Below are 22,874 nucleotides of genomic sequence, written 5' to 3' on the forward strand. Positions count from 1 at the left end.
CGATGGTGGACAGAGGGAGCCTTGCCAAGAGGGAGTTACAGTCGCCCGGCTTAGAATTGACAAGAGACTGGACGTGAAACTAAGTGTCTTCCATAGGGAGTAGTCTTTCTGATGTTGTAGAGGAAGAGCCCAGAAGGATAGCTGGACATCCTGGACAACACCAAGATGATAAGAAACGTCTAGGCCTTGGCAGGTAGGCAGATCAGCTCAGACGTACTCGGCTTAAGCTTTATGTGACGAGCTTACATCCAAGACTAAGATTTGGGAGTCTGATATAAGAAGTAAAAGACACCATGAGATGTAGATCCCCTCCATGACGCTTGGTAAAAACACCCTTCCAGGTAGGAAGCCACCCACTGCCATGCCGAAACAGTTGGGCAGTGTTAAAGGGTGCAGAAGGTTGTGGGGGACTCCCACAAGAACCGTTTCTGTAGAGTGTCCTGCCTTGAGGCCAGAATGATACCAATCTTGAGGTCATTATGGGTGGGAACGAGGGACGGTGAAGTTTGGAGAGAGGTGAGGAAGCAGGACGGGAAGGTTTGAGAGGGTAGAGATGGTCAGTTAATGAGTTAACTGAAGGGAGGAAGGTATTACTAGCACTGACCCTCGGGCTGTGGCGAGGAAGATGCTGAATATCATGAAGAAATGACAAGTTTGGTGTAGAGGAACTTCTTACCTCAACTCTAGTAAGTACAACCTTGGGATGAACTGGATCCAGAGCTTTTCATCCAACATCTGGTCCAGCACCTGACCACTTTGATGCCCAAGATCTTAGGGACAGCCTTCCAGAAGACTATAAGATAAGTGGTTTGTCCACTGGGAAATGGGATGTCCAGGAAGCTTATGGTCAGATGTCCACATAGTTTTGTCAACATGGTTACACTACAGCTCGTCACACCCATCCTGATTACAAGAATAAATCCAGATCGTTGCACACGTGTGCCCCCTGGTGGCCTCCTGAGCTACTGCATGATTATTTAAGAGTTATTTAAAGTTAGATGTTGTTATTGTGAATGTATAAACCAAAAACAAAAGCCACGCTCTGGATAAAGAGCCGCAGCGAGGTCTGAAGGTGCACAATAGGACATTAACACTTGTATTACACGTTTATAAACGTAGTCATAAATAATGGAACAGCCCTTGTTATACAGTAGTTAGACAATGTGTTGCTTAATGATGGCACAGAAATGATGGCATTTTAAAAATGCTGCTACGCCTCCAGCACCTCCACCTCCTGTTTCCAGTTTAGTTTCGCACACGAGGAGCCGGTGATCTGACAGGATAGCTAGCGTATTCATTTCTAGTCTGTATTTCTAAAACAATGCAGCGGAGAGTCCTGTGAACGGGTAAGCAAGAGTTTAATTCCTAAATATTTTATCTCTGTTAGTACTAGATGTTAGAGAGACAGCGTTTTTCTAATCGAACATGGTTCACATGCATCCTGTTACCTAGAAATTATGTTAGCAACTGTAGCATGGACAAGTTCTTACCGTTTACTGTAAAGCTAGTTCTATTCGCTCATCGTTTCTCGTTTCTAAAGGCGTACAGGCTGATTGCTAATCACTTAAATAAATAACCGTGTGCAGAAATGGTTTAATAGTTTTTTTTTAGCTTAATTTATTGTGATTTTGTCATGGGTTTGCAAGCTGGAACCTCAAACCTGAGAGGTAAATAAAGTCCGGACAAGTGACGAGGGCAATAAAAATAGAGAAAGTAGCGAGTACACTCGAATAGCCAGGCGACCGCATTACTGGAGTTAAATGGAGAAGAAACCAAAAAGCTACTCAGTCCACCAGAGAGTTACAGCCCAAACACTCACCAGAGGAACCAGGCAGGACAGGTGAGACCCCTCCCTGTGATGGCTACATACAGTTTACAGACTAAGAAACTGGTGGGGACGAACAACCAGAAAGTCAACGGACTCAGCCCAGAGCTGGGTCCTAAGTGCACTTCCAGGCGATAAGGCAAATGGACTGCTACGAAGGGTAGTTAAGAGCGAACTTGCTATATGATTGAAGACTAAGTGACTACATCGAAATGCCGGACCATGAAGATGCCAGTACGGGGGTGGTATACACTGTGTGCTGGTGGACATTTTTTGGTCTTGGTTGAAAATGAGTAGTGTAGTGGGTGCTGTACAAAAAACAGGTGACAGATGTAAGGACGTAAGGGCCAGCAGACGTCTCCTAAACAGCTTGGGGGGGTACAGTAAGAGACAAACCAGTTTTGGCGGATCGATGTCCTCTCCAGGGTCTTTCCATGTAGCACTGGACCCAAATTTCCTTAGTAGTACAACCGATTAATCATCGACTTACTTCTTTTTATTTGTTTCCCTTGCAGAACCTTCGCAAACATGGTGAGTCTAATCAAGAAATTCTTCGGATTCTTTTCTTCATGTTCAGGTCGTTTTTCTTGAGCGACATCCTGATCTGTGTTCCTATATCCTCTTCCAGTTGAAGCTGGTCTTCCTGGTCCTGCCATGGTTGGTTCGGTCGGCTCCCGTCGGCACGCTATACCTCCCGCTGGACTGCGAGGCCGTCTACAACCAAAGGATGAGCTTACTCGGTAAAAACCCGAGTTTCGTTCCCAGCGGCGTTTACACCATCTACCCGGCCGGAGCCCAGAGACCAGTGAGGGTCTACTGCGATATGGGCTGTGCTGATACCAGCCACCAGGACGGGAGGTGGACCGTGAGTCGAAACGTAAAAGCGTTCGATCGTTTGTTTGTCGTTGTGAGTTTTTCTGAACCGCCGTGCTGTTGATTAAATCTTCAGGTGATTCAGAGGAGGCTGGACGGCAACATGAGCTTCTACCGGCCCTGGCAGCAGTATAAGGAGGGATTCGGAGACGCCAAGGGGGAGTACTGGCTAGGTGAGAGCCTGCATGACAGTACCCCCACCTCATGGACGTCCTAGCTGTGCTATGTAGGCAACGTAATCAAAGCGTATTATGCTTATTATAAGAGAATATTGCAGCTAGCACGGCGGGCGGAACTTGTCATAAAGTTAGAGATAACAATGCCCACTCATTTAGAGGGACACCAATGTAGCTGGAACATCAATCGCAGCACAGCGTTCTTTCTAGCAACAGCAGGGGGCGACAACGGGGAGTCTTTAATTGAAGTTAGAATTTCTAACCGCAGGTCTGGAGAACATCTTCCTGCTGACGTACAGAAGCAGGTACCAGCTGAGGGTGGACATGGAAGATTTCGAGAAAGGACGCGCTTACGCCCAGTACACCTCCTTCTACATTGACCCCGAGTCCAGCAAATACAGGCTTCACGTCAGCGGCCACATCAACGGTGGAGCAGGTATAGCATGGCGGTCTCGGGAGTCTTCTCAAGTCTTCTTTGCCCCCTGACCCCTTCAGGGTACAAAATCTACACATAGTTCTTCATAATCCATTTGACTTGATATAAGATGATCTGGGATGGTCAAGTGTCATTCAAGAAGCACCAAAATCTGGTCTGCCTTACTTACTGGTCAGCATTTACTTAACAGTACTGTGAGAGCATATTGAGAGTTGAGAGCCTTGCTCAAGGGCCAAACGGTGCCAACCTGGCAGTGGTGGGGCTTGAACCAGTGACCTTTCGATTACTAGTCCAGTACTTTAACCTCTAGACTACAACTGCCTTGTCGTTTGGTTTTTAAGCATCATGAGTTTGAGCCCCAAGAAAGTAGATGTAAAGGCTTGGCGTATCTCAGAGGAAGCACATGTTAGCCCTTGTTCTCCTAGATCACCTAACGGTTAACCTCTTGTTAAGGGCATTTCATTTTGTGGGTGTCAACTGGCACAGACCAAAGGAACCTAAAGCTACCTGTACGTCTTTGTTTTTTCAGGAGACTCCCTGTCCCATTCGAGTGAGAGGGACTTCTCGACGTTTGACAAGGATTCCACGGGGAGCTGCGCCAACACGTACTCCGGAGGGTTCTGGTACAACTCGTGGCAGTGCCACCACGCCAATCCTAACGGACTCTACAAGTGGGGGAACGTGGCGAGCTCCTACACGGGAATCATCTGGTACTCCTGGAGAGGCTCCAATTACTCCTTGAAGAAGATCACGATGAAGATCAGACGAGTGACTATGGATGATCTGAAGGAGCTGTAGCTGTGCTAATGATTAGAGTCGATCGAGTAATGTTGTCTTGTCTTTTGTTGGTCAAAAGTATGTGGACACCTGAGTGTACTCGTACTTGCTGGGCATTCCGTTTGAAAACCATTGACGTTAATATCATAGCAACCTTCGTTCCTTTGTTCATCCCAGAAGAGTTTGATGGAGTTGATGTCTGGGCTTTGTGCAGGCCACTGGAGATTCTCACCAAACCAAGACCTGTTACCAGTAAATATGAAGGGGTGTCCATATACTTTTGTCCAAACAATGTACCTCATAAGTAACCACGTTAGCTGTTATTACTTGATCGTTTGCCTGATAATCAGCATCTTCTGTATTTACGTCTCTACTGGTTTCCACTTCTGGACTTTCGACATTTAGTGGACGCAGCAAACGTCCAAACATCAAACAAACGTTCAATAAAAAAACATATTTTAAGCATTAATAGTTCAGTGTTTTTTATTGTTTACTCCTTCCTTGCCATTTCTGGAGACGCTAAATTCCCCTTGGCATCATCTGCGAGCTCCGTTTGCCTGATGTTCTTGAGGGTTGCGGAGGAACTTGGGGGACCTCAGCAGGACCTCTGGCTTCCTCTGACAGGTATCAAGCATCCCCACTTTTATTCTTATGATATTCTTATTCTTGTGAGTCTCAGCAAGTACAGGGGAACACACTGTACCCGCTGCATTTTTCCACCACCCATGCCAACACCGTGGCCGTTGGTGCAGCTCCCCAAATCCAGCCTTCCATCCCTCAGGCAGAGCCATTTCAGGCTTGTACTCGGTTATGTTAAGTGTCTGCTGAGATCTGGGGTTTGAATCCCGGTGGTGGTACTATCCGTCGGTCTAGGGTCCAACAGGGGTGCCTATCCGTCGGAAGGTGGACTTGTTAGTGTGCTCTCAGTACCCAACTAGCATTAAGATGCTCCTGTACCCTTCTCCGTATGATGCCCTACATGACCAATGTATTCGGACGCCTGACCATGACCTTGCTGGACGTCCTATTTCCCAACAAACGGTATTAAAATAGAGCGCCCTCTGTGTGATCTATTCAGCCAGAACAGCAGCCGCTCTTAAGACTTATGTATGAGGTAGGTCTGTGTGTGGGAATTTGTGCCCGTTTAGTCAAAAGATGGCAGCATTTGAATGATGAATCACACTGAATGACCGGTTGATGTTCCGGTTCATTCCAGAGCTGGTCAGAGGGGCCGAGGTTTCTACAAACCGAGCCTTCCTTGGAAGCATATCATGTGGTGTCCCAATATTTTTTCTCCACATGGTGTAAGCATCATGAATTAGATTTGTACTGTGGACAGCCTCGACCATAATGCTAGACCTCTCTATAATTTAGAGCATATGTTAGACTCATATGTTTATGATCAGCAGGTTTGGGTACCTGGTTGGACCGTTGACGTCATTGTGATCTTACATTCCTGAAATATTATATCTGATCGGCGGAGTCGGACCAGTTCCACCAGTTCCAAAAAATGAACCCGCACTTGGAAACAAAATGGCTGTGAATTTTGTAATGGTGATTTGTTTGATGTTTCATGAGGAACTGATGAGAAGATTCAGAAGTTCCATTATCTCTGAAGCATCCCCAGTTAATCGCCCTCTTAACTTTACTGGTTGCACCTCCTTTCCCATAAAAAATCCCGTATTGATAACATCAGTGGGCTTTCCGTACCCCCTGCGGCTCCCTGTGGAGCCCATCGCTGCCCACCAGGGGATGAGAAGCGTCCGCAGATTAGTTCAGAATTCAGAACTTGGGAAGGGTGTCCACACTCTTTTAGAAAAGTCGACATCGCTGCTCCAGAACAGAACTCATCTTGAACTGGTGCCAGCATTTAAAAATGCAGTCGGGCAGCTTTTCATGCGCCGCAACATACCATCACCATCACAAAAAGAAAGGACGGGCAGAAAAACAGAGCTACGACGGACGGAGAAGATCCCAGCACTGCACTGCGCCACAGGTGAGTCCCAATTTACTGAGTAATTTACTGAATATGGACGGATGACGTCACACTGATTTCACTTAAAACATCAGACTTTTAATTTGATTGAATAAAAATATAGTGAACGGTTGGAATTCGTTTGTATTTGGACAGTATGTTACCTTTAATGTTCCTTACACACCCACTGAGCCCTTTATTAGGAACACACACCTGGTACATACTCTGTACATTCACTGATTATTTTAGATATAAGCTACACCGACCATACAGACAAACTTCTGCAGGTCTACAAATTAATAATTAATTACACAAGTAAATAAATGTTATTATTAATATCATTTTTATTGCATTATGGAAATATACTTTATATATTTTATACATTATGAATTGATAACTTGTCTTTTTTACTCAACAGAAGCAAAAAGTTAAAAGCCATGGTAATATTTTAACTAATTAAACATTAATTAAACTTATTTTTTTTATATTTTTAATGACGGCCCTTTGAGTCCCGCTCCTCATTTTATCGTTGGATGGTTTCAGTTGAAGCTGGTGATTCTGGTTCTGCCCCTCCTGGTCCACTCAGCCCCGGTCAGACCGTTCCTCCCGCTGGACTGTGAGGACCTTTATAATAACGGTTCCGTCCACAACGACGTTTACACCATCTACCCGGCGGGAGCTGAGAAACCGGTTCAGGTCTTCTGCGATATGGGCTGCACCGAGGGTGGCGGTCATGTGGAGGAGAGATGGACGGTGATTCAGAGGAGGGTGGACGGCAACCTTAACTTCAACAGACCGTGGCAGCAGTATAAGGACGGGTTCGGAGACGCCAGCGGAGAATACTGGCTGGGTGAGACACATGAGTTACATCACCTTACACGTGCACCACATATTTTATATAAGGACTGGACTGCAGGCAGTTATTAATAATAATAAATATAATAATAATAATAAATATAATAATAATAATAGTATACTATTAATAATAATAATAAATAAATTAATAATATAATAATAATAATATAATAATAATAATAATAAATACATAATATAATAATAATATAATAATAATAATAAATATAATAATAAATATAATAATAATAATTATTATTATTATTATAATAAATACAACAATAATAATAATAATAAATACAACAACAACAATAAATATAATAATAATAATAATAATAAATATAATAATAATAATAATGACAGTAGTTATGGTCGTTGTGTATAGGTGGGGTCAGTTCTCTAAAGACGTTTATTCCCTCTCAGGTCTGGAGAACATCTTCATCATGACGTACAGGGAGCGGTACGAGCTCCGGGTGGACATGGAGGACTTCGAACAGGGCACCGCCTACGCCCAGTACACCTCTTTTTACATCGACCCCGAATCGCAGAGTTACACACTGCACATCAGCGGCTACATCAACGGAGGAGCAGGTCAGGAATCACATCTGGACACACCCAAATATTCCGTTTATACAGATGTGTGATACACAGTTCTAACAGAGCGCTCTCCGTCCTGCAGGGGATCCCCTGAGCGCGGTGAACGCCGTCATCTTTTCCACCCCGGAGCGCAGCCCCTACGGCCAATGCGCCGACACCTACCTGGGGGGCTTCTGGTACACCTGCTGGCCCACCACCGGCCTAGCCAACCCCAACGGCCTGTACAAGTGGGTGAACGTGCCCGGGTCGACCCCGAACATCGGGGTCCTGTGGGGCAGCTGGAAGCCCGGGTACTCTCTGAAGAAGATGGCGATGAAGATCAGACGGGTGACGCTGGCTGATCTTCAGAACCTGTAAAGTGTCTGTCTGATGACGTCATAATCCCTCTCTTTACTCAGCGTTAGCTTCGGGAGTGGGTGTGGTTCTCTGTAACGACGAATATTAATAATAAATAATAATAAATAAACAATAATATTCTTGTCTTGTGCTGTTTTGTCACTGATGATGTTTATGGTGGTGGGAGGGGGCACAAAAATACCCTTGATGGACCTGCTGCAGTTTCGTAAACTATTCACACCCCTGGACTTTTTGTACTTTGTTTAGTTGTTTTGCCCAATAACGTCACATACGCTACATGACCAAAAGTATCCGGACACCTGAGCTTGGGCAATGAGCGTCTTGGGACGTCAATGGGTTTCCTGTGGGGATAACATTCATGCCTATTCAGTCTAAAGAACACTCGCTCGCTTCGCAGTCAGCATTCCGATTCATCCCAATGCTTGTCAGCAGGGTTAAAGGTCAGCTTGTGTATAGTTTCCCCGCATCGAACCTCCAAATGTCAGACTGAACCACGTCTTTATTAAGCTGCTCTGTACACAAGGGACCTATCTGTGACATATTGACTCGGATATTACTTAACTAACCTCATTGATTATTTATGTGATGGATGAACGAGTGGGTGCGTTTGAACAATTAGGAGGTGTCCCAATACTTTTGTTTGTACGGTGTGTTTATTTTCAGGGCCGAAATGACAGCAGGTGCAGCAGTGCTGTTGGGATTTCCAAACAAGCCGAGGCAAAAGTGGAAAGCCGGGATCAGGGAGGGTCCCAACAACACTGCTGCACCTTGGTAGTGTAGCATATAGTCCCACAGCCTGATCCCACCAGGGTTCTACTCACCTGGGATTACGGAGGATTTTTTTATATTGGGACAGTATCAGATCTGAGTTTTCCCAGAAATCTGATAACAGTCCGACAGGGGCAGGGTGTGGCGCTGCCAGATTCATTTCACACAATCTACAGACCACAATTGTAGGTGTAATAGTAGTGTTATAGATTCCGCCCGTGTCTCCATTTTCATCCTTATTTTTCTCCAACAGCTCCTTTCACGCTGCGGTTTTTGTCGTTTCTCAGAGACGCCGTGTGACCAAAAGTATTCGGACGCCTGGCCGCGAGCTTGTCGGACGTCCGTAATTATCTTTATCGTCTTTCATCGTGTTGGGAGATAAACATCTAGCTAGAGTTTCAGGAACCTGGAACTGGAATAGTTGGACGTTTGTGTATAAAAGGCCGCGTGGGAAGAGTTTCACAGTCAGGCGAAACAAACCCTGCGCCGACGCTTGACGCTTCGCTAAGGTGAGTGCGACTTCATGTTGTGTTCCGTCCTTCCCTAATGCTGCTGTTCCTTTGGCAGGCGGGTGCGGTCGTCTTTACTCTCTAACGATGTTCCACTTCCAATCAAAAGTTGCTCTTCATACGAGGACCTGTGAGGGAGGTGTTTTTAATCTTGGGATTTTAGGACCTCAGATCTTCTGCATTTTCTCCCAGTTTAGTCGTAGCCGGTTCCTCTTTCTCTGCTGGAGACCCTGCGCTCCACCGAACCCTTCTTATCCTCAAGTACTTTGGTGGATTGCCGCCTTGACTTCGGAGAGTCACGGTTTGATCTCCACGTTCCTCCACTTCTGTACAGGCGCCTCGGGCTGCTAACCAGGGTCCTTACACGGCGTCAAAGACCCCGCCCACTTTTTAGTCCAGTCTTTTCCCACACAGCAGACTAGTGGCCCATTGTGCACCCTGGTTCTGGAGGAACGTTCTGTCATGTCAGTTTGTTGGAGCAGTGGAAGCCGTGCCAACATCCAAAACTCGATTGTTGACCTGTAAGTCCAAGCTTGCTGAGGAGAGCCGTAGACTAGCACCCGCATCAGCCAACGTGTCTGAAGTCATTGGCTGCTTCTCTGCAATTACAGGACCCCACTGTTCCGTGCACTAAGGTGGGTCCAGGAAAACTTTAAACACTTGCGCGTCCACTCTTCGCCTCATCTCTTTCAGATGTTCGTGCTGGTGATCCTAACGCTGCCCCTGCTGGTACGCTGCCATCCTATTAACCAGGACCTCCTACCATTAGACTGCGAGGACATTTTCAATAATGGATCCACCCACAGTGGGGTGTACACCATCTACCCAGTGGGGCACAAGAGACCGGTTCAGGTGTACTGTGATATGGGCTGTGCCGAAGATGACCATGACCTGAACGGCAGATGGACTGTAAGTAGAAGTTTTAAAGTTCCTGCTGGTTTGTTTTGGTTTATACTGGTTTATAAAGGTGTTTGAACCTCAAAGTTCACCAGGTGACTAGAAACCAGTTGTAGGTGGTAAAGGTGACCCACTGTGCTTCTTCCTCCAGGTGATTCAGAGAAGGATGGATGGCAGTGTGAACTTCTACAGACCCTGGGATCAATACAGGAACGGGTTTGGAGACGTAAACGGAGAATATTGGCTGGGTTGGTGTCGTGATTATAATTTCTGTCTTTATTTTTCTATACTTGAGGTCACTGCTTAGTTCCTCACATCGTAGCTTCTACTTTTGAGGGCACGAAGCAGGGAGGGGTGGATAGAGGAACTTATACTTTACAAATAGAGCGCCCATGCCCACCAACTTGCTTCATATAAGATCCTAACCCATGAAAGATACAGTACTTTATTTTTTGGGTGGTAACAGGTCTGCAGAACATCTTTCTGATCACATGGATGCAAAAACATGAGCTGAGGGTGGAGATGGAAGACTTCGAGCACGCGAGGGTCTACGCCCAATACTCTTCGTTTTACATCGACTCGGAGTCCGACAGGTACAAGCTGCACGTCAGCGGCTACGTCGATGGAGGAGCCGGTGAGATCAAATTCCTTTATTTCTTTGGTGAGGAAAAAGCCTCAAGCTTTGGGTTAATCAGTCCTGTAGCCTAACAGTCTCTTCACACGGGACACCATTTAATGTAAAGGGAATTAGGGCTCTGTGTCTACCACAAAGGCTTTCATTAAAGGTAGGGGTTCCTTCATCAAAGGTAGGAGTTACATCATCAAAAATAGGAGTTACATTATCAAAGGTAGGGGTTCCATTATCAAACGTAGGGGTTACATCATCAAAAATAGGAGTTACATCATTAAAGGTAGGGGTTCCTTCATCAAAGGTAGGAGTTCCATCATTTAAAACAGGGGTTTCTTTTGATGATCAGATCTTCCCCCCACAGGAGACTCACTGTCGTATCACAGCGAGAATCCGTTTGCAACCTTCGACAGAGACGTTAGCAGCTGGGCTCTATCATATGAAGGAGGATTTTGGTTTGCCTCCTACCTCCGGGCCAACCCCAACGGCGTGTACAAGTGGGGTAACGGGGTGCCCGCCTACACCGGGGTGCACTGGTATGACTGGAAGGGGAACTACTACTCCCTGAAGAGCATCGAGATGAAGATCAGACGTGTGTTTCTGTCCGAGCTGGAGGAGTAGCCGATCACGCAGGACGTTAAATATTTAGTGGTGATCCAGTACGATGTAGTTCTGGTTAATCTGACTGTAACCTGTCAGCCATGATAGCAGGAATATTCTTCAATAAATGTATCAAACAATAATCTGATGAATCATGACGTGTTTTAATCCACTGATGCACCACAAAACAGATACCAGGAAACTAGAGCTGGGTGTTTCAGATGCACTGGTCTTGGGAGAACCTTTACTATTTCATCACTCAAGATATCATGTCTAAAGATAAACGTTCCAGCATCAAACATATGATGGGAATTATTGTTAATAAATAAAAAGTATCAAGTTTGTAAATTATTCAGATGAAGTAAATTAATTAAAAATAATTCTAAATAGTGAATAAATACAATGTGATAATCATATAATAAATAAAAATGCCTGTGAATTATTTTATTTGTAGTTTTAATTTTTATGTTTTTATTGTATGAATGAATAAATGAACAAATGAATAAATAAATGAACAAATAAATGAATGAATAAACAAATAAATGAACAAATAAATAAATAAATGAACAAATAAATAAATAAATGAATAAATAAATAAATGAATAAATAAATAAATAAATGAACAAATAAATGAACAAATAAATGAACAAATAAATGAACAAATAAATGAATGAACAAATGAATAAATAAATAAATAAATAAATAAATGAATGAACAAATAAATAAATGAATAAATACATAAATGAACAAATAAATAAATGAACAAATAAATAAATGAATGAATAAATAAATAAATGAACAGATAAATAAATAAATAAATGAACAAATAAATGAACAAATAAACTAATTAATTAATAAATAAGTGTAGAAACCGCTAATATTAAAGTCACTGTTGATGACGTGTAAACTGTCACGAATACAGAAAACCGTAATTTTTTACCCACCCGCATTCAGACTCGTTTTAACGCATACGATTTATTCAGCCAATCATAGATCAAACTTTCTAAGATCTTAACCAATCATAAGTCGAAGGCGGGTCTTCTCAGCGAATCATAGCTAGGAAGGCGGGAGTTGTCAAAATACGGGTGGGAGATGAAGAAACAACCCAGGAAGTACCGGAGTGTTTGGAAAAAAGTGGGAAGTTAAACAGCTAGTTAGCAAAGTGGCTAAAAATAAAAATATAAACTTTAATTCGGGTGTTTGGGATTGAAGAATCATTAATAATGGGTTTGTTTCGGACGCTTTTGTGGATTCTCTCGGTCGCGGTGTTTATAAGCGAGGCGAGGATTCACCGCCTGGTTCTGAAAGTAAGTTTGATGTGCCTGCCTATGCTAAGCTAACATGCTAACGTGACGTTAGCACCGGCTAAGCTAACGAGCGTCTTAAATAATAAAGTAAACAAGATTAAATGAAATATGATATGATATGTTAGAGTGGATTTCTGCACCGTGTATGAGGAACTATAGATGTAATGATGTAGCATCAGGTGCAGGTGAGTCCTCCAGGTGTGCAGGTACTGAGGGGAACATCTGTCAGGTTCAGAAGTTTAAAGACACCAGTAAAACATCTGTATGGCATTACAGGTCTTTAACTGTTGTGTTTATGTAGCTGAATGATTGGAACACCGACTGTAAAATGCAGGTCTGACATGAACTTGCAGCTGTTAAAAGATGATTGTCCACAGTCGAGCAAGCTTCACATCTGGATGACCTTTCACCCTCAGGACAAAATTACTATGTGGTGCTGTAAATAATCCACACAGTTTTGATTAGGTTGTGATGTATGATGTACGATGTGATGAATCTTGTGTGGCTCCGCTGCCGAGCCGTTGTTGCTCCTGGAGTTTCTGCTCCCTGCACCCCTAATGGAATGCTGGGTAATTTGTTCCTGTGTGTGTGACAGAATGAAACGAGGTTCGTGGTTCATCTGAACACGTTCGGGTATTACGCTAAGGGCACGCTGGACGTCCGACTCAACTCTCTCCAGCTGCCGCAGAGGAAGCCGAGCGACGCCAAGAATTATCCTGTAAGTTCTGGTTCAGACCGTCTATAAAGCGATACACACACACACACACACACACACACACACACACACACACACACGTGTGTATATATTTATATAGAGTGTATATAGTGTTTCATATAGAGTTATAATCGTTACTTCATAGTCAGTGTTTGTTATTAGGTATATAGATAAAGAGATACGTAGGTAGGTATTATAGATGATGATGTAATAATGTTAACTGGACTGATATAGTGTGTGTGTGTGTGTGTGTGTGTGTGTGTGTGTGTGTGTGTGTGTGTGTGTGTGTGTGTAGGTGGGCTTCACTTTGTCCAGGTCTCGAGTGAACGGCGTTCTCTCTTACACAGTAAGTAAAACGTGACTTTTTTCCTTTAATTTGTCATATCCAGCAATATATCCACTAATTTTTATTAGTTTCATGTTATGGCTTATCTGTGTGATGTTTAGATTCAATATATATATATATAAAAAAAAAAAAAAAAAAAAAAAAAAATAAAAATAAAAACAAAATAAAAAAAGTTTTAGTTTAAAAAACTAAAGATAAAAAAAAAAAAAATGAAACACTGAAATAAAAAAACTACAGTAAAACTAAAAAGAACTATAAACAAAACTTAAACCCTATTAAAACTAGGAAAAAACTAAAAAAAGGAAAACAAAGAAAACTAAAAAAAAAAACCTTAAAAACAAAAATTAAAAAATAACATCGTTTTAGTTTCAAAGCACTTTGGAAGCACTTCTGTAAGTCGCTCTGGATAAGAGCGTCTGCTAAATGCTGAAAATGTAAAAAAAAAAAATGTAAATGTAATGTAAAAAAAAACTACAATAAACTAAAAAAAAAGAACTAAAACAAAACTTAAACCCTAAAAAAACCTATTAAAAACTAGAAAAAAAACCACAAAGAAAACTAAAAAAAACTTAAAAACAACAATTAAAAAAATAAAAAAGTTTTTGTTTCAAAAACTAAAGGTAAAAAACTAAAAAAAACAAAAACAAATTAAAAAAACTACAATAAAACTAAAAAGAATAAAAATAAATAAATAAAAAAACAAAAAATAAATAAATAAAAATCCATTAAAAAAAACCTGAAAAAAAGAAAAAGAAAAAACACAAACAAAAAACTAAAAAGAAAAAAAACTAAATGAACATCCTTTAAAAAACCCTGCAAAAAAACTAAAAAATAAATAAATAAAACCCTAAAAATAAAATAAGATAAAAACTCTAAACAAACTAAAACCAAAATGTAAAAAAGATGTAAAAGACGAGGGATAATCTGAGCGGTTCCATAACTGACTGATGTTGTGTTCGGTACCGTGGCAGGCGGAGGACACTAAGCAGTGCACGCTGTCCAAAACCAAGAGCGAGGAGACGCTCTTCCTCTTCATCATCGACACCCAGAACATGAGGTAGGAGACGCCGCCAGTGCAGCTCTGATCTCAGGGACACAAGTGTGTGTGTGTCATGTAAAGTGATCTGTGTGTGTGTGTGTGTGTGTGTGTGTGTGTGTGTGTGTGTTTAGTGTCCAGGTGAGGTCGTTTGGAGAGAAGGACACTGAATTGAAGGCCAAGCTGAAGAAAGATGAGAAAGGTGAGTCTGCCTGACACTACGTAGAGTTTAGGGAAGGTCCTTTACTGATCTCTGTCCACAGGTTATTCAACACAAACGCACATTCGTCTCATAGTCACACACTGATGATTTAAAACTGTATTTTTTTTAGGATCTCGGAGAAGAAGAGATGAGCCGAAGAAAGGGGAGCAGAACCAAGGGGAGCAGAAGAAAGGGGAGCAGAACCAAGGGGAGCAGAACCAAGGGGAGCAGAAGAAAGGGGAGCAGAACCAAGGGGAGCAGAAGAAAGGGGAGCAGAACCAAGGGGAGCAGAACCAAGGGGAGCAGAAGAAAGGGGAGCAGAACCAAGGGGAGCAGAAGAAAGGGGAGCAGAACCAAGGGGAGCCGAAGAAAGGGGAGCAGAACCAAGGGGAGCAGAACCAAGGGGAGCAGAAGAAAGGGGAGCAGAACCAAGGGGAGCAGAAGAAAGGGGAGCAGAAGAAAGGGGAGCCGAAGAAAGGGGAGCAGAACCAAGGGGAGCAGAACCAAGGGGAGCAGAACCAAGGGGAGCCGAAGAAAGGGGAGCAGAACCAAGGGGAGCAGAACCAAGGGGAGCAGAAGAAAGGGGAGCAGAACCAAGGGGAGCAGAACCAAGGGGAGCCGAAGAAAGGGGAGCAGAACCAAGGGGAGCAGAAGAAAGGGGAGCAGAACCAAGGGGAGCAGAACCAAGGGGAGCAGAAGAAAGGGGAGCAGAACCAAGGGGAGCAGAACCAAGGGGAGCAGAAGCAAGGGGAGCAGAACCAAGGGGAGCAGAACCAAGACCCTAATAATGTAAACAAGAAAGGCGACCAAAGCAAGGATGACAATGATGCACCAAAGCCGACGCCCAAAAAGACGACGGAGGCGATGGTGGAGGACGAGACGGAGGAGGAGGAGATAAAGGAGAAAACCACGCCTTCACCCGGCAGCGGAGTGAAGAAGATGGACGGCATGACGCTGGCGCTGGAGAAACACGGAGATTCTTACAACTTCAGCGTGAGTCTCAGCACGGGACCCTCGTAGCTTTGGGGTGTGTGTCGCCATGTTAACTATGGGCGTGTCTCTGTGTGTGTGTGTTCCAGTTCCACATCACCATGGGCGCCATGGATCAGGGTCTGTACCATCTCAACTTCCACAACTGCTACAACATGAGGCCGGGCGTCCTCACTCCCTACTCGCTCAACGTAGGTCCAGGGTTCAGCTTAGTGTTATCAGGCTGAGTGTGTATTAGTGTGTAGTACATGTGTGTGTGTGTGTGTGTGTGTGTGTGTGTAGGTGGAGATCACGGAGAAGAACCCGGCCGGATTCCTCTCGGCCGCCGAGATCCCCCTGCCCCGCCTCTACATCAGCATGGCCGTCACGTTCCTCACGGCGGCCGTGGTCTGGACCCACACCCTCTTCAAACACAGGTATACACACACACGCTTCTCTGTGCCCGTATGACCAAGGCTGGGTTTACACTGTACTCCGATTATCAGTGTGCATTAACCGTGTGTGTGTGTGTTGCAGGTACAGCGTGTTTAAAATCCACTGGTTGATGGCGGCGCTGGCCTACACCAAAGCCGTCTCCCTGGTGTTCCACAGTGTGAGTATGGACCACGCCCCGTTACTCAGCGCCCGATTCTGTGCTACCACCCTAAATAAAATCCGTCATGTGATCACACGTTTTATTGGGAATTATTAGGGGTGCAAATCATCAGAATCTTACAGTGGGTTCAGATTCAATTATAAAACAATCATGGAAAAATAGTTTAAATATTTATTTATTATTATTAATATTTATTATTTGCAATTTTTTATTATTTGTAAATATTATTATTATTTAATTATCATTTTATTTATTTTTATTTTTATTTAATCTTTTTTATTTATTATTAGTTATTATTTGCATATTATTATTATGTATCTTTCTAATAATATTAAAATAATAATATTATATTATTATTATTATTTTATTTTTCTAATTATAATTTTATTTATTTATTTTTTATTTCAGGATTTGTTATTTATTTCTTTATATTATTATTTATTATTTGCATATTGCATTTTTTTATTATTTTATCTTTTAATTATAATTTTATTTATTTTTATTTTATTCTATTTTCTTTTCTATTATTATTTATTATTTGCATATTATTAATATTATTTAATTATTTTATGTTTCTTGTTATAATAACAATATATTTTTTATTATTCATTATTTGCACATTAGTGTATTTTATTATTTGTTTTTATCTTTCTAATAATAATAAATATACTAATAGTTTTTATTATTATTATATTATTATTATTGTTATTACAGTTATTATTATCATTATTATATTTATTATTATTATTACAGTTATTATTATATTTATTATTATTATTTTATTATTATATTTATTATTATTATTATTATTATTATTATTACAGTTATTATTATATTTATTATTATTATTATTATTATATTTATTATTATTATTATTATTATTATTATTATATTTATTATTATTATTATTACAGTTATTATTATTATTATCACAGTTATTATTATATTTATTATTATTATTATTATTATTATTATTATTATTATATTTATTATTTTTATTATTATTACAGTTATTATTATCACAGTTATTATTATATTTATTATTATTATATTAATTATTATTATTATTATTATTATTTTATTACTATTATTATTACAGTTATTATTATTATTATTATTATATTTATTATTATTATTATTATTATTACAGTTATTATTATATTTATTATTATTATTATTATTATTACAGTTATTATTATATTTATTATTATTATATTTATTATTATTATATTTATTATTATTATTATTATATTTATTATTATTATTATTATTACAGTTATTATTATTATTATTATATTTATTATTTTTATTATTATTACAGTTATTATTATCACAGTTATTATTATATTTATTATTATTATATTAATTATTATTATTATTATTATTATTTTATTACTATTATTATTACAGTTATTATTATTATTATATTTATTATTATTATTATTACAGTTATTATTATATTTATTATTATTATTATTATTATTACAGTTATTATTATATTTATTATTATTATATTTATTATTATTATTATTATATTTATTATTATTATTATTATTACAGTTATTATTATTATTATCACAGTTATTATTATATTAATTATGATTATATTAATGATTATTATTATTCTGCTGTATATAAATGTTTGATGTGTATTTCTGGTGTAGATAAACTATCACTTCATAAACACAGAAGGGCACCCGATCGAGGGCTGGGCCGTCATGTACTACATCACTCACCTGTAAGTACCTGTGATACCGTCGTTCAGCGACACACTCTGTAACTCTCATCCTCTAACGTACGTGTGTGTGTGTGTGTGTTTAGGCTGAAGGGGGCGCTGCTGTTCATCACGCTGGCTCTGATAGGAACAGGTTTCGCCTTTATTAAGTACATCCTGTCTGATAAAGAGAAGAAGATCTTCGTCATCGTCATTCCTCTACAGGTACCAGAGTTCAGTTCAGGACTCTCAGTGTGTGTGTGTGTGTGTGTGTGTGTGTGTGTGTGTGTGTGTGTGTGTGTGTGTGTGTCGGTGTTAATCAGAATCATTAACCCACTGCGCCGTGTTGCAGGTCCTTGCTAACGTGGCGTACATTATAATGGAGGAGACGGAGGAGGGGGCGAGTGAGTACGCTCTGTGGGGGGAGATCCTCTTCCTGGTGGATCTGATCTGCTGTGGAGCGATCCTCTTCCCCGTCGTCTGGTACGTGTGTCCACCGGTCCTCACCACGTCCTCATCAGTTTATTCTACTGTCTGTCCTTACGTGAACCTGAAATCATTTCATAATAATAATCATTTGTATTTTGGGTATGTTTATATTTTTGTTAATATGTATTTTATATTTTTAATTTGTTAATATTTATTTATATCTTTGTTAATATATATTTTATATTTTTGGTATGTTTATTTATACATTTGGTAATATTTATTTTTATTATTGTTAATATTAATTTTATATTTTTAATATGTTTATTTATATTTTTGTTAATATTTATTTATATTTTTGTTAATATTTATTTTATATTTTTAATATGTTTAATTATGTTTTTGATCATGTTTATTTTAAATTTTTGTTAATATTTATTTATATTTTTGTTAATATTTATTTTATATTTTTGTTAATATTTATTTTATATTTTTGTTAATATTTATTTATATTTTTAATATGTTTATTTACGTTTTTGATAATATTTATTTATATTTTTGTTAATATTTATTTATATTTTTGTTAATATTTATTTATATTTTTGTTAATATTTATTTTATATTTTTAATATGTTTAATTATGTTTTTGATCATGTTTATTTTAAATTTTTGTTAATATTTATTTATATTTTTGTTAATATTTATTTTATATTTTTGTTAATATTTATTTTATATTTTTGTTAATATTTATTTATATATTTGTTAATATTTATTTTTATTATTGTTAATATTAATTTTATATTTTTAATGTTTATTTATATTTTTGTTAATATTTTATATTTTTGTTAATATTAATTTTATATTTTTGTTAATATTTATTTATATTTTTGTTAATATTTATTTTATATTTTTGTTAATATTAATTTTATATTTTTGTTAATATTAATTTTATATTTTTAATGTTTATTTACGTTTTTGATAATATTTATTTATATATTTGTTAATATTTATTTTTATTATTGTTAATATTAATTTTATATTTTTAATATGTTTATTTATATTTTTGTTAATATTTATTTATATTTTTGTTAATATTTATTTATATTTTTGTTAATATTTATTTATATGTTTGTTAATATTTATTTTATATGTTTGTTAATATTTATTTGTTCATATTATTTATTGTTATGTATTACAGGTCCATCCGTCACCTGCAGGAGGCGTCGTCCACCGACGGCAAAGGTAAGCGTGGTGACACGACCGTTGTGTAACGATATGTAGACTAATACTGAATCTACAGTCAGAGTTCTAATTCATCTCGTGTGTGTTGTACAGCGGCCATGAACCTGGAGAAGCTGAAGCTCTTCAGACATTATTACGTCATGGTGAGTGGAGCTGATCCGGAACACACTGAACCACAGCGAGAGCATGTCTACACTAGATATACACTAACTAAATATAATCTCATATAAACTGTGTGTGTGTGTGTGTGTGTAGATTGTGTGTTACATCTACTTCACGAGGATCATCGCCATCCTGCTGAAGGTCACCGTGCCCTTCCAGTGGCAATGGTGCAAAGAGGTGCGACGTTCAACCTCCTCTCTATCCCCATGTCTCTCTCTCTATATATACAGTGGGGTCAAAAAGTATTTAGTCAGCCACTGATTGTGCAGGTTCTCCTACTTAGAAAGATGAGAGAGGTCTGTAATTTTCATCATAGCTACACTTCAACTATGAGAGACAAAATGAGAAGAAAAAAATCCAGGAAATCACATTGTAGGATTTTTAAATAATTTATTTGTAAATTATGGTGGAAAATAAGTATTTGGTCAATAACAAAAGTTCAACTCAATACTTTGTAACATGACCTTTGTTGGCAATGACAGAGGTGAAACGTTTCCTGTAAGTCTTCACCAGGTTTGCACACACTGTAGCTGCTATTTTGGCCCATTCCTCCATGCAGATCTCCTCTAGAGCAGTGATGTTTTGGGGCTGTCGCTGGGCAACACGGACTCCACACATTTTCTATGGGGTTGAGGTCTGGAGACTGGCTAGGCCACTCCAGGACCTTGAAATGCTTTTTACGGAGCCACTCCTTCGTTGCCCGAGCGGTGTGTTTGGGACCATCGTCATGCTGGAAGCCCCAGCCACGTTCCATCTTCAATGCTCTCACTGATGGAAGGAGGTTTTGGCTTAAAATCTCACGATACATGGCCCCGTTCATTCTTCCCTTAACACGGATCAGTCGTCCTGTCCCCTTTGCAGAAAAACAGCCCCAAAGCATGATGTTTCCACCCCCATGCTTCACAGTAGGTATGGTGTTCTTGGGTTCTTCTTCTTCCTCCAAACATGACGAGTTGAGTTTTTACCAAAAAGTTCCATTTTGGTTTGATCTGACCACATGATCTTCTCCCAATCCTCTTCTGGATCATCCATATGCTCTCTGGCAAACTTCAGACGGGCCTGGACATGTACTGGCTTAAGCAAGGGGACACGCCCGGCACTGCAGGATTCGAGTCCCTCTCGGCGTAGTGTGTTACTGATGGTGCCTTTATTACTTTGGTCCCAGCAGGTCATTCATCAGGTCCCTCAGTGTAGTTCTGGGATTTCTGCTCACCGTTCTCATGATAATTTTGACCCCACGGTATTGTAGATTCACTCTTCCCAGCCTGGTGCAGGTCTACAGTTTTGTTCCTGGTGTCCTTCGACAGCTCTTTGGTCTTGGCCATGGTTGAGTTTGGAGTCTGACTGTTTGAGGCTGTGGACAGGTGTCTTTTATACAGATAACGAGGTCAAACAGGTGCCATTAATACAGGTAACGAGTGGAGGACAGAAGAGCTTCTTAAAGAAGAAGTTACAGGTCTGTGAGAGCCAGAAATCTTGCTTGTTTGTTATTGACCAAATACTTATTTTCCACCATAATTTACAAATAAATTCTTTAAAAATCCTACAATGTGATTTCCTGGATTTTTTTTTCTCATTTTGTCTCTCATAGTTGAAGTGTAGCTATGATGAAAATTACAGACCTCTCTCATCTTTCTAAGTAGGAGAACCTGCACAATCAGTGGCTGACTAAATACTTTTTATTATTTATTTATTATTGACTAATCCTAATGTCTCTCTCTGTAGTTTTTGGTGGAAGTGTCCACGCTGGTGTTCTTTGTGTTGACGGGGTTTAAGTTCCGCCCGGCCTCTAATAACCCGTACCTGCAGCTCCCTCAGGACGAGGAGGACCTGGAGATGGACGAAGTGTAAGATCGATGTTCTATATTATATGTATATAATAATATACGTACGTGTGAGTGTGTGAAGTTCAGAACGTTCCCTCTGTGTGTGTGTGTGTGTGTGTGCTCAGCGTGACCGAGTCGGGGGTGCTGGAGGGCATCTCCAAAGTGAAGAAGACCGCCAACGGCCGGGAGAGGCAGCGCGAGCCCGCCTTGTGACCGCACCGCCGCGAGGGGGAGGAGCCTGGACTTTAAAACCCCGCCCCCTTTGAAACCCTCCAGCCATTCCGCCCGTAGTCGCCGTTGCGTCGACTGCGGCATCAGCTATGCAAGAGGAGGGGGGTGGAACAGCAAAGCGGTGGGGGGTGATGGGGCAGTGGGCGGGGTTTTGTACGAACGTGTGTGTGTGTGTGTGTGTGTGTGTGTGTGTGTGTGTGTGTGTGTGTGTGTGTGTGTTGTGGACCGGATGAAACCCTAATCTGAAGGAGCGCACCTCGATACCTTCCTCTTTCCTCTGTCTGACCCAACTCTTCCACCCCTGGCTGCCCAAATCCAAAGATTTACCATCATTAAAGACATGTTTCTGCCCAAAGTGGACTAAAGTATGTGGACGCCCCTTCTAATTCTACTTTCTAACAGGTGTAACAAATCAGGTGTGTTTGTTGTTTAGTTCATGCTCAGGTGTCCAAATACTTCTGACCGGTATAGCGTATACGGGAGCGGCCGAAAGGAAAAGAACGTGGAATAAGCGCCCACTGCTTCACATCAGAATTATATAGACGGCGTTTCTGGTGCAGAATCTGAACGGTTCCTTTAATCACTTTAAGCTCTTTATTCTTCATTATTATTTAACAGATTTGAAATGTTTAGTTTATTTGTACAGTTTCGGTTTGTGTACGTCTGAACCCTCATAAAACCCTGAACCTGATTCTAAACCTAAACCTGAACCCCAGTGATCACACGCCGCACAGTTTAGTTTCCACACGTCTATCATCTTTACTTCATAAATCCCTGATCCTGATTCTAAACCTGATCCTGAACCTTATACT

General features: G+C 40.1%; 4 protein-coding genes across 4 annotated transcripts; all 4 read left to right on the top strand.

Moving 5' to 3' along the window:
* The first annotated feature begins 1,858 nt into the window (after positions 1-1,858).
* LOC134328512 (microfibril-associated glycoprotein 4-like) lies at positions 1,859-4,108 on the top strand. Its single transcript, XM_063009603.1, has 6 exons — positions 1,859-1,944; positions 2,341-2,356; positions 2,454-2,690; positions 2,775-2,871; positions 3,143-3,310; positions 3,840-4,108. The coding sequence occupies exons 1-6, from the start codon at positions 1,859-1,861 to the stop codon at positions 4,106-4,108; spliced, it is 873 nt and encodes a 290-aa protein (XP_062865673.1).
* A 2,376-nt stretch (positions 4,109-6,484) lies between these two features.
* On the top strand, positions 6,485-7,983 carry LOC134329181 (microfibril-associated glycoprotein 4-like). Its single transcript, XM_063010367.1, has 4 exons — positions 6,485-6,502; positions 6,606-6,912; positions 7,338-7,505; positions 7,594-7,983. Exons 1-4 carry the CDS (start codon positions 6,500-6,502, stop codon positions 7,866-7,868), a joined length of 753 nt encoding a protein of 250 aa, XP_062866437.1. The 5' UTR covers positions 6,485-6,499; the 3' UTR covers positions 7,869-7,983.
* A 1,852-nt stretch (positions 7,984-9,835) lies between these two features.
* Positions 9,836-11,291, top strand: LOC134328513 (microfibril-associated glycoprotein 4-like). Its single transcript, XM_063009604.1, has 4 exons — positions 9,836-10,054; positions 10,194-10,290; positions 10,509-10,676; positions 11,035-11,291. The coding sequence occupies exons 1-4, from the start codon at positions 9,839-9,841 to the stop codon at positions 11,289-11,291; spliced, it is 738 nt and encodes a 245-aa protein (XP_062865674.1). The 5' UTR covers positions 9,836-9,838.
* A 1,133-nt stretch (positions 11,292-12,424) lies between these two features.
* Positions 12,425-22,185, top strand: LOC134328559 (protein GPR108-like). Its single transcript, XM_063009668.1, has 17 exons — positions 12,425-12,577; positions 13,173-13,295; positions 13,588-13,638; positions 14,610-14,695; positions 14,809-14,876; positions 15,007-15,869; positions 15,956-16,057; positions 16,149-16,282; positions 16,383-16,458; positions 18,126-18,199; positions 18,283-18,400; positions 18,528-18,658; positions 19,800-19,843; positions 19,937-19,986; positions 20,099-20,182; positions 21,731-21,852; positions 21,957-22,185. The coding sequence occupies exons 1-17, from the start codon at positions 12,494-12,496 to the stop codon at positions 22,042-22,044; spliced, it is 2,298 nt and encodes a 765-aa protein (XP_062865738.1). The 5' UTR covers positions 12,425-12,493; the 3' UTR covers positions 22,045-22,185.
* The last annotated feature ends 689 nt before the right edge of the window (positions 22,186-22,874 follow it).

Source organism: Trichomycterus rosablanca, chromosome 15 (assembly GCF_030014385.1).
Source record: "Trichomycterus rosablanca isolate fTriRos1 chromosome 15, fTriRos1.hap1, whole genome shotgun sequence".
Classification (NCBI taxonomy): domain Eukaryota; kingdom Metazoa; phylum Chordata; class Actinopteri; order Siluriformes; family Trichomycteridae; genus Trichomycterus; species Trichomycterus rosablanca.